Below are 15,710 nucleotides of genomic sequence, written 5' to 3' on the forward strand. Positions count from 1 at the left end.
GATTAAAATTAGTACACAAAGTCAGATCCTGTAAAGTTGGTAAAATGCCACTTACGCCCCTCTGGTTCTTACCTCTTCATATCATCAACACTCTATACAGAGGAAAACATTAGCCAATATCACAGTGGTATACACTGTTTACCATTACTAAGTAAAAAGGTATGGTTAAACATTAGCTTGCAAACGTGAGCCATGTGGTACATGCACACCGCAGCATAAAACAGTGGCGGTAATACCAGACACAATATACTATAGAGAAAAACTGATATTTACCAGGCTGATTAATTAGTCAATACGTGAGTAAACAATGTAAAATAAAAATAATATCTCTTATCAGTGTACTATAAGTAAGATAATTGTTAAAATGCATAACCGTGCATTCACACCACCACCAGCGAGAGCGTCAATAAAAGCTCTGGCTGCCCGTCTAACGACGCTAAAGAAAAGGTGTAGTGGACGCTCTGACGCCCGAATGCATTCTCTGGAATCCTCTCAAGCGGAGGTTTCCGCCTTCCGATTGGTTGCCGCCGAACCGCGTCATAGCTCAAGTTGAGCTGGTTTCAACTCTCCTCGACGCTCACGCTGTACACGACGCGCCGCTGCCCGACGGAGCTCGCCGCCGGCTCTCATTGAAAATTAATGACTTCTGGCCACTTTGACGCTCTCGCCAGTGGCGGTATGAAAGCACAGTAACACTGTAAAGTTAATTTAGAATGCAGGGGTAAACTAATCTAAATGGGGGTACATTTGGTGAGAAATTATGTCATAATTTTCTCATCCTCATGTTGTTTTAAATCTTTATAATTTTTTAAACACAAAAGAAGATATTTTGATAAATGATGGTAAGCACACAGTTAACAGTACCTATTGACATAAGCCCTTTTCACACAGACATTCCGTAAAATACACGGGAAAGGCATCCGGGATTTTTCCGGGATCCTTAGATTTTTTGTTCATTTTGATTACCCGGCATCTGATGGTCCCGGAAAGACACGTGCCTGTTGAAAGTCCCGCCCTCTCTTCTACGCAGCGTCTGAAGTTTGCATATTATATATTATTTTTCTCTCCAAGAACCACTCGCGTGCATTTTTGTTTATGATAAGATTATATAGGAGCGCCTGACGCGCCGTTCTAATGCTGGTGAATGATCTCAGCTTCAGAGTGGATATTTGACGAACTCCCTGATCTCTGCTTTAATACAGTTTTCAGACATTTCTCATCGTGATTGTTTATATGCCTGTAAAGTTGCCAGACAAGCGTCTGTGTGAACACAAACTCGTCCCGTTAATCTTCTGGGATCGTTTCCGGAAAGAGGACCTAGTCAGATACACGGATAACCCTCTGTAGCCCTTTTCACACAGATATTCCGTAAGATACACGGGACAGGCATCCTGGAATTTTCCGGGACCGTTTGATATTTTATTCATTCACACTGACATGATTACCCGGTCCCGGAAAGACACGTGACCTGTTGAAAGTCCCGCCCTCTCTTCTATGCAGCGTCTGAAGTTCGCATATTATTTATTATTTCTCTCTCCAGAAACAACTCGCGTGCATTTTTGTTTATGATAAGACTACAAAGGAGTGCGTGAACGCACAGTTATATTCTGGTGAATGATCTCAGCTTCAGAGTGGATATTTGACGAGCTCCCTGATTTCTGCTTTGATACAGTTTTCAGACATTTCTCATCATGATTGTTTATATGCATTTAAAACCCGCATTTTGAGGAGCTGAACGATATATCTTGTTGGGATGACGCGCGGGTATTTTCGTTTATTATAGCTCAAATGAGCATGTGATGCGATATTCTTTTATGCTGCTGAATGATCTCCGTTTCAACGCAGTAAGTAACAAGCTAACTTACCTGATATCTGTTTCAGTCCAGTTTGCTTACATTTCTAGTCGTGAATGTTGTAAATCCCTCATTTTAAAGAGTTGAACCAACTTCATGTTGCCATGACACGCGTGTCCTCACTACAGCACATGCGTCATTGTTTATGCATCTCATTTATAATTTCCTGATAACTGCGTCAATATAGCTTGCAACATTTCTCGTGGTGAATGTTTATATGCATGTTATCTCTTGTTGTAAGGAGCTGAACCATAACTTGTGTTGTGATGCCGCGCGCGTCCTCACTACGACACGCCCATTACTGCATTCTTTCGGCTTCTTGTTCACAGAAACCCCATTCACACAGACCTTTGGTCCCAGAAAATACCCGTAAAATTGCCAGACAAGCGTCTGTGTGAACAAAAACTCGTTCCGTTAATCTTCTGGGATCGTTGCCGGAAAGAGGACCTAGTAAGATACGCGGGTAACCCTCTGTTTGAACAAGAAGCCGGACGAATGCCATAATGGGCGTGTCGAAGTGAGGACGCGCGCGTCATCACAACACAAGTTATGGTTCAGCTCCTTACAACGAGAGATAACATGCATATAAACATTCACCAGGAGAAATGTTGCAAACTATATTGACGCAGTTATCAGGAAATGATAAATGAGACGCATAAACAATGACGCACGTGCCGTAGTGAGGACGCGCGTGTCATGGCAACATGAAGTTGGTTCAACTTTTTAAAATGAGGGATTTACAACATTCACTATGAGAAATGTCAGCAAACTGGACTGAAGCAGATATCAGGTAAGTTAGCTCGTTACTTACTGCGTTGAAACGGAGATCATTCAGCAGCATAAAAGAATATCGCGTCACATGCTCATTTGAGCTATAATAAACTAAAATACCCGCGCGTCATCCCAACAAGATATATCGTTCAGCTCCTCAAAATGCGGGTTTTAAATGCATATAAACAATCACGATGAGAAATGTCTGAAAACTGTATCAAAGCAGAAATCAGGGAGCTCGTCAAATATCCACTCTGAAGCTGAGATCATTCACCAGAATATAACTGTGCGTTCACGCACTCCTTTGTAGTCTTATCATAAACAAAAATGCACGCGAGTTGTTTCTGGAGAGAGAAATAATAAATAATATGCAAACTTCAGACGCTGCGTAGAAGAGAGGGCGGGACTTTCAACAGGTCACGTGTCTTTCCGGGACCGGGTAATCATGTCAGTGTGAATGAATAAAATATCAAACGGTCTGTGTGAATGGGATTTTACAGTTGAATAAACTGCAGTCTATGGGACAGACACAAGCCTCCCTGTTTTCATCAAAAATATTGAAAACCGTGTTCTGAAGACAATCGAAGGAATTGGTGGTTTAAAACGACACAGGCGTACGTAATTTATGATAAAAATTTCATTTTGGGGTGAACTATCCCTTTAACTTCGCTCATCTCATTAACGTCTAGAAGAAATAGCTCAGATATTAAAAACTATGATTTTTCTTTCTAATGGGACGGCAATAAGGAAATGCAGATGCAATCGTTGTAATCGTGTGCTGTATTATTTTTTAATATACAAATGCAGAAGCAAAGAATGTCTCCCATGGAAATTTTAAGCATTGAGACAATCACTGCCAAACATGCTGACTACAACAGGATGTGTATCACAAGGACAAGCTTTTGCTTTCCAAACATAGTATTAGGCATGATCTTTCCTTTCCAAGTCATCATAAGACTTCATAATCAGCATGGATGATGAGCCATGCCCACATGAGGGGGAATTCTGACCGTTATAATAAAGAAGTGAAACTGCAAGATTCATTTGGAGTGAGAGATTTTCTAACCTCGATCTCTACTGAACTATTAAAGGCTGTCCGTGTCCTCAAGTCAATGTTTGTATATAAAGCCCAAGCAAACATAGCAACCTTCTAATTGCTCAGTCACGGCGTTCTCTCGGAAAAATCTGTGAATGGCTTTCTAAAGGTTGTAAGATGGAAGACTACACTGTATTTTAAAGTGCACTTATTTCATTCATAAAAAGCAACGTTGTGTATTTGGTATAATACAATGTGTTTGCATGGTTTATGGTAAAAAAAATCATTATTTTCCAAATACAGTACATTTTTGTAGCTCCAGATTTAACTCTCTTTCTGAAACGCACTGATTTGAAAAGCTCTGTGTCCCTGATTGGCCAGCTAATCTGTACATTTTGATTGGCCTGAATACCTCTGATGTCAGACGGAAATGTGACGCTCCTTACCATGTTTGAAAGATTCTCTCACAATGCAATGCTAACAGGAGTTAACTTACAGGCTGTGAGGCTGTGATAATGTCGGTCTTTACTACATCACAAATCCCAGGAAGTAAACTGTTGCCTAAAATCTGTGTGTTTCCAAGAAAGAGATTTACGTTGGAGACGATAACATGTGGCATCGTTTACTTTGGGGTTTGTACATTTTGCATACACTGTAAAAAAAATCCGTAGAAATTGCAGCTGAGTTGCCGGTAATTTACCGTAGATTTAAATTTATGTTATTTACTGGCAACATTTTGTTCAAAGTTAAATGAACATTTAACATTTACAAGTCTTTGTCTTTACAGAGTAAAACTAAAAAACAGCATCAAGCAAAACATTCTGGGAAACAAAATCTGAAGCAAAAAACAGAAAAAGGTTGATGATGATTTCTGGTTCCCAGAATGCTTTGCATGAGGCTATTATTGTATAGTTTTATTCTGTAAAGATAAAGACTTGTTAATATTTAAAATTTATTTAACTTTGAACAAACTCTTGCCAGTAAATAACATAAATGTAAATCTACGGTAAATTACCGGCAACCCAGCTGCAATAACATTGAAATTTTACGGACTTTTTTTACAGTGTATCGTTAACATGTACTAATACACACTTACACACCAAAGGAAAGAAAAATGTGAATCGAACCAAAGGAGCTCTTTGATGTACACACATTGTAGCAGTTTTCCAGACAGTGTTTAGATTAATCCAGGATTAGGCCTTAGTTATATTGGGACATTTTTATAAACATACCTTACAAAAACATTACTGGTGTGCATGTTGAGATCAAACAATGGCACTGATATATGTTAAGATATGTTAGATGTTTTTAAATGAATGCACCTCAAACATGCATTTTAGTCTGGGACTAGAATAAGGGCCAATCTCATTTCTCTGTCTTACCCCTTCCCCTTTGTCTTCGTCCCCTTGCCCCTCGAAACCGAGTAAAGGAGAAAGGGGTAAGACAGATCGTTCGTCTAAAAAATGTGACACCACTCGATTACCGTTTGCGTCACTTTTCCTTGCCGCTAACCGGCTGCTACGTAAACAGACAAGCGTTGACAAACAAAGAAGATGCCGTTGTCTCAGGTTGTGGTATCGATTGCCTGAGCGGAGCTCAACAAATAGAGCATAACTTAGCTGCTAGCTAGCGCCTCAACTAGCGATTCAAAGCGAGTTGCGGTAAGTAAGACTTCTGTCTTATGTTGGAAATAGGCGCGTGCATATTATATAAATGACACGAACATGTAGTGAATCATAAGTTAAACAGTGTTGTATAGTGTTGCATGACTCGTACTCGCTCCTTCCGCGGTAGTAACTCCTCCTTCTTCATTTTTTTATACGTTATCGGAAAGGTTCAGTAAAGCTAATCTTTCATTTATAAATCTGATTAAACTAAAAGACTCTTCAGAGATATAAAGGATGTCATACTACTCTATAGGTACTCCATTTTAACATCAGAAATGCAGAAACAGCGTGTGTTACGTGAGCTTTAAAAGTAAATAAAAAGTACTGAGGAAATGCAACATAAAAAGTAATACCGAGGAAATGGTAAAACTGAGCATTTTTGAACACACATAATCGTTTGCTTTTTAGTAAGTGCTTAAAAAAATCTGAATATCTTTTAAAGCTTTGATGACACCAACCCTGCAATCTCTGTCCAGATAATTTCTCCCAAGAGCTGTTTCCGGGTGGACTGATAAGAACACCCAAGGCTCAACTTAAAAGACTGCATGATGGCCCGGGGCCAGCGTGAGAGACGCTTGGGCTAGTAAACAGTATTGTCTTGCCCTCAGTGACTAAAATATATTTCTGCCTGTGGCCATTTGTCTGTATGTATTCTGCAATTTTACCATCACAAGACACATTTTAAGCTCACAAACATTAACTTCTCAGCAATGTCATGGAATTTCTTCTACCTTATTGGTTGTTGTGGACAGTGTTGCATATGTTGGGTGTTATGTCAGCTGGTAGAGCAAAGAGACGTTAAGACGACAGCGCCCTCTAATTATGAGGACAAATGAAAATGTAATTTTGGACATCTTGGAAGCAGACATTAACTTGGGTAAAACATGACGATAGAAAGGTTTGCACAGTTTCAGTCAGTTTCCAGGTAAAGCAGACAAGTTGGGAGCCTTTTTTACATACAGTAGCGTGCATGGTGTCTAAAAGGGTTATCTGACATGTTCTAACATTGTTCCGAATCTGATCTCTGACAAAATTTCTTTACAAAAATGCAATTATTTCAGCTTTTTGTTCAAAATGTTTTATTTTTGAAGAAACCTACCCATATTTAAGAGGTTATAAAATAAAAAGAAATTAAGACAGTTTTTTCTCGTTTTGTTTGTTTGTTTGAAAGCAGAGGGTCTGTTCTTTCATTTGATATATTTGTATGTTTATATATTTATAAAAGAAAATTTTACTGGAAGGCATTTGTTGAAACTTTTGTAAAACTCCAAAAAATGTTGTCTGGCAACTTTTTAAAAAAAGGCTGGCGGGAAATTAGTTAAGGTAATTAAATGTAGGTTAATACCTTCAAAGTAACCACATGGGTTTAATACAAACCAGTCCCTCCAGAAAAACGCAATAGAGACATACCTGAAAACCACACCCACCGGGGGGAAACAATCCATCCGTCTCCATTGACTTTCTATTGCGAGAGGCCGCCTCCTTGTCATTTCTGGCTTATAACAAAAAAACAGAATAATGCCTAAAAGCTGCTGTGTGACAAGATGTACAGCTTACAAGCCAAAAAACCCAGAAACAAGTCCCTATAAGCTGTCGACACCCAAAAACGAGCGTTTAAAGACACAAAAGTGGAAACAGGCAACTTTTCATAGTACTCCAAATAGTAGAACTGCGTCCACTAGGGGGAACGTAGTCGGCGATCCACTTTTTTCTCCTTAAAGGCTGGGTTTTACAGCTCGACAGCCTACAAAAACGTACCTATGGGTTTCCTGGCTTGTTAGCTGTACATCTAGTCACACAGCAGCTTTTAGGCATTATTCTGTTTTTGTTATAAGCCAGAAATAACAAGGAGGCGGCCTCTCGCAATACCAATTCAATAAAGACGGTTGGATTGTTTTCCCCCCGGTGGGCATGGTTTTCAAATTTGCGCTCTGTCTCTATTATGCGATTGCATGATTCAATGCATAATCAGCCAAAGTCTGCATATTTATGCGGGGGGCGCATATTTTCAAATATGCAGCACTTTCGTAGCATTAATTGCAGATTTCTGCGCAAAAAATGTGGGATGCTTGCATGACTTTATAGCAAAAAGTCACATATTTCTTAGCAGAATGTTGAAAAATGTTGCATTTACTTCACACAAGCGTAGCCATGTCCCCTGTTACTATGGGAACGTTATGAAGTGACGTAATTACGTGACGTGAACATCATTGAAAAGTTGCAAACCCCAACCCCCCAGTTTTTGCAAGTTCCCGCAATTTTTGCAAGTTCCTGCAATTTCATCGCATAAAATTGCATAAATATCCCCCATATTCCATCACAATTTTTTAAGAAAACGTGCCACAAGATCAAGGATTTTTGCCCGCAACAATCACGTAAACAATATCGCTACTACTAGTCAACAGTTTAAAAAATCAAAATGTCCTTACTCTGAAGCACAAAAAGCAGAGAGCAAAATCCAGGAATCTGTGCAGTAATGGCACTTATACATTAATACAGGTATTACCTGAAATGACCGCTGCTCTAACAGGGTCAAATTCAAGCCACATTCAATGAAGCTGTCGGTCGTAAGACAATCAAGTCAAAATCCAGCAGGCCGACAATGTACTGTACTCTTAAGGCTCTTCAGCACAACAAACAGGTCAAAAAGGAAAAACAGATTTGATGAAACCGTGCCAATCCAGCAAATATGCCCCAAAATGAGTGACCTTACCTGACACTTCAGGCATGCCAACTATGCCAATAATTGTTTTAGCTCTGATTATAGTAACATTCAGTATTAAAGTTTTTGTGGTAATCCCTTGATGTATTAAGTACTTCAGGCTCATTTGAAATTGGGACACCACAATGCTACAACTACTTCCCACTGATCTCAGCGTAAGAACTGTGGCTTTTCTGGAGTAAGTCGTTTTCTATGACTGACCCATTTGCTTGGCTTCCTCTGTGAGGAATTTCACCTATATATGAAATCAATGGCATGCCTTAAAGTGACACCATGTAATTTTTCAACCTTCATAATAAATTTTCAAGACCCTTGTGATAGTACATCGACTTTAAATAGGTTGAATGACATGTCTACCATAGCCTGACGGGGTCTGTATCACTTTTACTCGTATTTTAAAACTTAGGGTTTCTGGTAGTAACCAGAGCACAAAAAAACCTACAAAATTCGACTGCTTTACGGCATACGTCACTTCCTCCACACAATTTGTTTTTAACGTGAATTTTGCTGGAGGCTACTTAAGGAGTGTAGAGAGCAGTTTCTATTATGTGACTCTGTGGCACAGTCTTTAGAGCCACAGACCTATGACACGGGCGACCCGGGTTCGATTTTTATATAAACTGTTGATTCATACATAAATACGATGTTCTTTATAAATTACGGCGATTATATTGCATATAGTTCCCTGTATTCAGATGCTGTGTTCACGTATTTACCTTTCTTTTACTGTGTCTATGATATTTACATTACAATCCAGGATGCTATAGCACTCAAACTTGCTCACAGTGTAAAACCAAACCCTATTCATTCACCAATCAGATCCGAGCGTTTCTCTCTTCTCTCTTCCTCATTTGCTGCGTTCCGCTGTCACTCGCGTGACGTATTACAAAGCGGCAGACCTAAACGCATCGGTTTAGTTGGATTTGGAGCGATTTTCACACAAAAAAGAGCAATAACGAGCGCCATTGCGGAAAATCCTGGTGGCGAGGGAGAGAGAGAGACGATGCAACAATATTTGTTTGGAAAAAGGCAAGGAAATACGTCTGGTCGTTTCTGAATTGGAAGGCTGCAGCCTCCGGAGGTCAAATATGCAGGCTGCACACGTCATCAAGCCTGGGTTATTAAGGTAAACTGAGCATTACATTCGCAAGTCATAAGCGTACTGCAACAATTTACGATTAACTAAGTATAATAGTCAACTTTGTAATTGTTAATATTGTGAAATTGTGAATAAGTTTCATGGTGTCCCTTTAAGTATCATACAGTTATAGGACGTCAACGCTTTAAACATAAAGCACCATCTCTGTAACGTCCATTGTGGAATGAATTTGTGGAAATCTTTTTGGCCTCATTCAATTAAAATGTTTTTCTGTTATAAAACAAACGCTTTATGTATAAACACAATGTATGCCTTATATATAAATAATTGCAGGAAAAACAAAAGCATCTGAGGACATGGATGCCGTGTGTGCTACATACTATTCAAGAAAAAGAATAGGATCAAAATGTATTTCATCATCTTAGAAACATGACTGTCTTTAAGGGTATACTTTCAGGAGCGTGGTGACACACATTTTTAACTGCAGTCGATGTAAGGCGGTCACCTTACATGCCCTGTGGCTTTTGAGCAAGCTAATCTAAATCTGAGTGAGCAGAATAAAATGAGCTGAACTCAGCCAGACAGCAATGTCTGAACCTTTTCAATTCTCGAGCCAGGTCTTTGAGTGTTTCGTGACAACACAATACGTTTGAATACATGGCTAAGCTATGATCTATACGTTTTCTTACAAACAGGAACCCACACCCCTCTCAAAGAACTCAGGGACCCCCTTAAAAATGCTTGATTGTCACTCTAACACTGCATCATACGCTCTTAAAAAAACGCTGGGTTGATTTAATCCATGGTTGGGAAAAATATGAACAAACCCAAGCATTCACTGTAAAAAAAATTCTGTAGAAATTATTTCTTGACGTCATGATTGGCCGATACCAATGCTCGATAAAGTACTTCAAAAGCATATGTTTATACATTTTATGCATAATTATTTATAATCATTTCACCAATTTTCTGTTTGTCTCTTATTTGCTGTAATAACATTTGTGTTATATCGGCCATAAAAAACACATATTGGTCAACCCCTATCCGATACAGATTTGTTGAGCTGATATGCAATCTTTCTGATGACTAGCTGTTAAATCTTTTTCTAGATAAATCAAAAGCACAGATGTTGACTTTGATATATTATTTAATCGGGTATATTATTTTTTATTACAGAATTAAATAAGCACGACAAATATTCATTCTACGAAGATCAATTTAATATGCCTTTAAAAAGGTTTATGTCTGTAAAAAGTACTAAAAATAAAACACTGCACAGTCTTCAGTGTATGAAGTAAATATAGATGCATTCTTATAACCGTTCTTAAGTCATGAGCAGAAAGTGATTTTCTCTTTTATATAATTGAGAGATGAATTATGTTACTGTAGCTTTAAGACGTAAGAGAGATCTTTGTTCTGTACTCGTGCTGAATGACAGGCTGTGTATGCGGCATCATTTTAAGAGCGGCTGCGAGTAAAATGAAAGTTGAGACTGTCAAAACTTTCAAACACATGCAAATAAGATGGCATGAAGATGCAAGATCGTATAAGATATGTATACGCTGTTTGATGGGGATGTGAAGACGGGCTGTGCTGCATGTTAAAGGACAAGTTCGGTATTTTACACTTAAAGCCCTGTTTTCAGATTGTTTATGATGAAATAGAACGGTTTTGACTGAAATTTGGACATATGATGCTGGCCCGAGAATTTTCGGCTGTTTCTTGTATCACCTCCTCTACAATGGCTGCATAGGTGCACTGGAACAATCCTTACTAAAATGTAAGTCCGACTGAACAAAGAAACACATCAACATTTTGGATGACATGGTGGTGAGTAAATTACATGGATTATTTTAAATAAAATTGACTAATCCTTTAAGGTCTTACTAAGCATATTACAAACTTCCAAGCAGGTGTGCTGAGGCAAGTTGGACCTAAACTCTGCAGGACACCGACAATCCAAGACCGAGTTTGGGCACCCCTGCTTTAGATATTAGATATCAGATGTGAGAGACTTTACACTGTTAAAAATAAACCGTACATTTTACGGTAGAAAACCGGCAGCTGTGGTTGCCAGATCTTTACCGTCAAAAATACGGTAGCAATGTTATTGGTTTTACGGGATTGCACCCATTGTACTGTATATTTTACAAATTTTAAATGTTTTTTTACAGTTTATAACTGTCTATTTAACATGTTTATGTTGCTAAAACAGTTTATATCTGTCAAATTCAAGGGTTAACATTATGATATTTATGGTTCATTACCATTTTTTACAGCTCAAAACTATTTATTGTAAAGGTTTATGTTGTACAAATGACGGTTCAGTACCATCTATTTTACAGCTCAGAACTGTCTAATTTAAATGCTACACTGTAAAAAAAATCTGTAAAATAGATTACCAGTACTATTTCCATTATGTTTATAGACATTTCCTTTAATTACTTTAAAATACTGTAGATTTACAGTACATTCTCCGTAGTCTTTACAGACACTTTAATCCGCCTATGAAACGCAACAATGGTGACATTCAACAACAAAGCTTCATGCTGCAATGCATGCTGGGTACCAGGATTGTAGAAAACTCATTCATAACTCCCATCATGCATTGTGACATGACAAAATTGTGCAACTTTCTTACCATTTACTGTCACCATCGTTGAGATTTGTATCCAAAGTGTTGATGTCTAAAGAAACTAAAAAAAAAAGAAACTAACTAAAGCTTTAAAGCAGTCTTCTTCTAAACAGTGTCATTTGCATAGAGCATCACTTTTTTGTGCTTTATATCTTTAATGTTCTTTTATCATTTTATGTTCATAAAATATTTATAAAATTGTATGCATATAAAATTATATGCATGATATACAAGCAATCAATAGATCACATGATAGTTTTTCTTACTCCCTCTAGCAATAAACAAGTGGTCTTTATAAAGCACTGTTGCAATTGCTAAAAGAGGAGAGTTAGGTCAATAAAGGTCACAAGGACAAATGCCTAACTAAAGGAAACACTAATCACAATAATGGTGACTTCAAATGAATCTTAAACAAACACAAACTGGAGATTTAATGGGATAAATTTGGTGGAAAATATGCATTTGACTTGTGATTATATCACGTCAGAAAGAATATTTGTCTACTAAATCACGTGTGTGGATGCTGGAATAGTTGAGCACTTGTATCTTGTTTTGACAGTTATAAACTTATCGTCCATGTTTAGAAAATAATTGTAATTTTATGTTTAAAAGTAATTTTAGTGTGATAAAATTAGGAACTTGATGACAAATGCCTGCATGATGACCACTATAGTGCAGACTGATATTATTCTAATTTTTAAACTCTATCAACAAGGATTTAGTAAAATATAAACAGATGGTTCAGTATATTGGTAACAAATATATTCTCTAAAAGTTTTAATGTTACATCAATAACGCATAATGCCATATCTATTACGCTGATATTGCTAGTATCTTGTTAATTTTACTGCAATAAACCATATTTTTATATGTTTTTACTGTTAAATGTAAGGTCTTAGTCTGTAAAACTAATTAAAGTTTTTCACAGTGAATCCTACGGTTATCACATGTTTTGTGAAATACGGTTTTATTCTGTATCACTTATACGGTATTTTACTGTTTAATTTACAGACATTTTTTACAGTGTAGCCAGGCAAGGAAACATAGTCCAAATAATTCCCGTTTACTTCCTGCATGTGCAGACTTCGTGCTATGTGCATTTATCATTTGATTAATCTTTCAAAACAGACAACATGAGCTATAAGCGGTGAGGAACAAAATAACTTTGAAAGAAAGATCAGTGAAATACAAATATCAGAAGCGAATTGCATTTTACGGTACATGACTTCATTTGCATAAAAAAGCCTACAGTACACAAGGGGCTAAAAAGTGTAGAGGATTTTCATCACATTTTCATACACTGAACTAAAAGGTTTTGCAGTAATAATGATACACGTCATTTTTGTAAATGCGTCTAGTCTATTATACGACTGAGGTCCCTGAGTTTTTTGAGAATCCAGATGGGGTCCCTGGGCCCGTAACATTAAAACCCTTGTAACAGATGATAGCAAGGTCAGCGAAAACATGCCCAATCTTCTTATCTGATAATGTTCATGGTCTGTAATGCTGACCGACTGTACAGCCCCACAGAACCACATGTGTCACTTGTAATAACTAGGCCATGCACAAGGACAACAGTACCTTAAATAACCTCGCAAACAACAGAAATTCCTCTCTAGAACCTGTGACGTGCAGCCTGGACTGCTGAAACTGACATCAGCCGGAGGGATGAAGCTGACAACATCACACCATTTGGAAAGGGTGCTTATTCATGTGTTAATGGACGTAGACTCCTATTAAACACGCTGTCATCATACAGTATTAAATGTCATAACCAAACACTGAATTAACGACTGTATCATACAAAAATATTAACATACATAGTATGCACGAAAAAAACACGATAGATCATGACAATAAAGACTAGTTAAGGACAGAATTGTTGAATGTTATTGTTACAGGTTTGCGAACCACCTGTATGAAATGTAACCATGCTTTTATTATAGTAAAGGTGTAGTAACAATCCCTACTGAAAAAAAAAACAATAAACCATTACAGAAAATATTAATGGTTTTATTGGTTTTATTGGGAATTTTATTGGTTCTAATGGAATATGGCCCAAAACACACTACAGTGTATTGGTTTTTGTTGGTCTCTAATGGTATGTATTGGTTCTATTGGTTCTATGTATTGGTTCTAATGGAATATGGCCCAAAACACACTACAGTGTAGTAATTTTAATGGTAAAAGCTAATGGTTTCTATTGGTATTTTAATGGAAACCATTAGAATTTTCTGTAATAGTTGTATTGTTTTTTTCAGCAGGGATGTTTTAGATTGGTTTTACTAAAACTGTGGTTCCCATAGTAAAATTAGGGTTAATTGTAAGGGTTAAGATGATTCGCATGGCTTATGTACATTAATGAGATGTGACTTTTTTGACATGCGGCCCCCCCTTGTATACAGTATGGTGCATCATGTTGTGGCCCACCAAAGAAAATGTATGACATAAAATATTACAAAACTTAACATTTGAATTAAACAAAACATTAAATTATACAAAGTAGTGCTGTTGGTTAGTAGCCTTATTTTTCTGAGGTTTAAATACACACAATTCATGATTTATGCCTAAAGAGATAGTTCACCCAAAAATAAAAATTATTTCATTTTCTCATCCTCATGTTGTTGTAAACCTGTATGAATTTTTTTCTGATGAACACAAAAAATAAATTTTGATAAATGATGGTAAGCACAGGGCTGATTGTAACCATTGACTTCCATAGTAGGAAAACAAATACGATGGAAGTCAATGGTTGCAATCAGCTGTGTGCTTAGCATCATTTATCAAAATATCTTCTTTTGTGTTTATCAGAAAAAAGAAATTCATACAGGTTTAGCACAAAATGAAAGTGAGTAAATGATGACAGAATTTTCATTTTTGGGTCAACTATTCCTTGAATATGCACGCACAGCTAAACGCATCGAAACATACTAAGTTAACTTACACGGACGGACATAAAGGGGGTAATACTAGGCTCGTGTTTGAATATGTTTGAATATATGTAGTATAATGTAAGAGTTGACCAGAACTTACCCAGAATGGAAGTTTGTCACCGCATAAGTGCTCCATTGCTGCTGTGTTGTTGGATCTCTTCCTTACGCCGAGGGGATGTGGCTCTTCTTCTCTTTTGTTTTTGCATACAAACACACGATCACACGCACATACATGAGCAAACTAACAGCATCGACGGGCAAACATATAATCTGTTATTGTGCCCAGTACCTAACCCTCCTCCCCAGGCGTATATGACGTCCAAAACTACTTGCCCCCTCGGTACAGTAGAGACAAGACTCTCGGAGGTTGTCATGGCACGAGACTCCGCCCATTTTCTGTGCGTAGTTCGCAAGCGCGCGCACCCAACCTCACAGACACAGTACACACATGCGTTACAGTACGTTTACTTTAGCTGTTTAAATCGGGATTATTACATATTACTGTGGATCATGCTTTTCAACAAGGAGTCTTGTGCTACTTGGGGATCCGTGGTGGTGATACTGGGGGTCCTTCAAAATTGTTTTGAAGCATCAAACAAAATGCATTAATTGTCTAATAATAACAGAAATGATAAAAAACTTGATTGAAATTAAGGTTATCATGTATAATAATATTAAACTTTATTTAAATGAAGGTTCCCAGTTAAAATCTATTCAGTAAATTTTAAATGTAAGTATGTTTTATCGCTGTATACAAAATTAAAGGGGCCATGGCACAAGACTTTTTTAAGATGTCAAATAAATCTTTGGTGTCCCCAGAGCACATATGTGAAGTTTTAGCTCAAAATACCATTTAAATAGTTTATTATAGCATGTTAAAATTGCCACTTTGTAGGTGTGTGCAAAAATCTGCCATTTTGGGTGTGTCCTTTTAAATGCAAATGAGCGGTTTGTTGCAATTGAAACTCAATTGTGATGTGAATTATTTTCTCTC

General features: G+C 37.4%; 1 protein-coding gene across 4 annotated transcripts in view; it reads right to left on the minus strand.

The window, feature by feature from the left end:
* The window catches only part of abcc3 (ATP-binding cassette, sub-family C (CFTR/MRP), member 3), an 85,686-nt gene extending 70,582 nt beyond the window's left edge, over positions 1-15,104 (minus strand). For all 4 annotated transcript variants that reach the window (XM_073866593.1, XM_073866594.1, XM_073866596.1 and 1 more), the window contains exon 1: positions 14,817-15,104. In XM_073866593.1, coding sequence (XP_073722694.1) covers positions 14,817-14,852 — 36 coding nt within the window. In that variant the 5' untranslated portion in view covers positions 14,853-15,104. The remainder of the gene's footprint in view (positions 1-14,816) is intronic.
* Between the last annotated feature and the right edge of the window lie 606 nt (positions 15,105-15,710).

This window comes from Misgurnus anguillicaudatus, chromosome 4, assembly GCF_027580225.2.
Source record: "Misgurnus anguillicaudatus chromosome 4, ASM2758022v2, whole genome shotgun sequence".
NCBI lineage: Eukaryota > Metazoa > Chordata > Actinopteri > Cypriniformes > Cobitidae > Misgurnus > Misgurnus anguillicaudatus.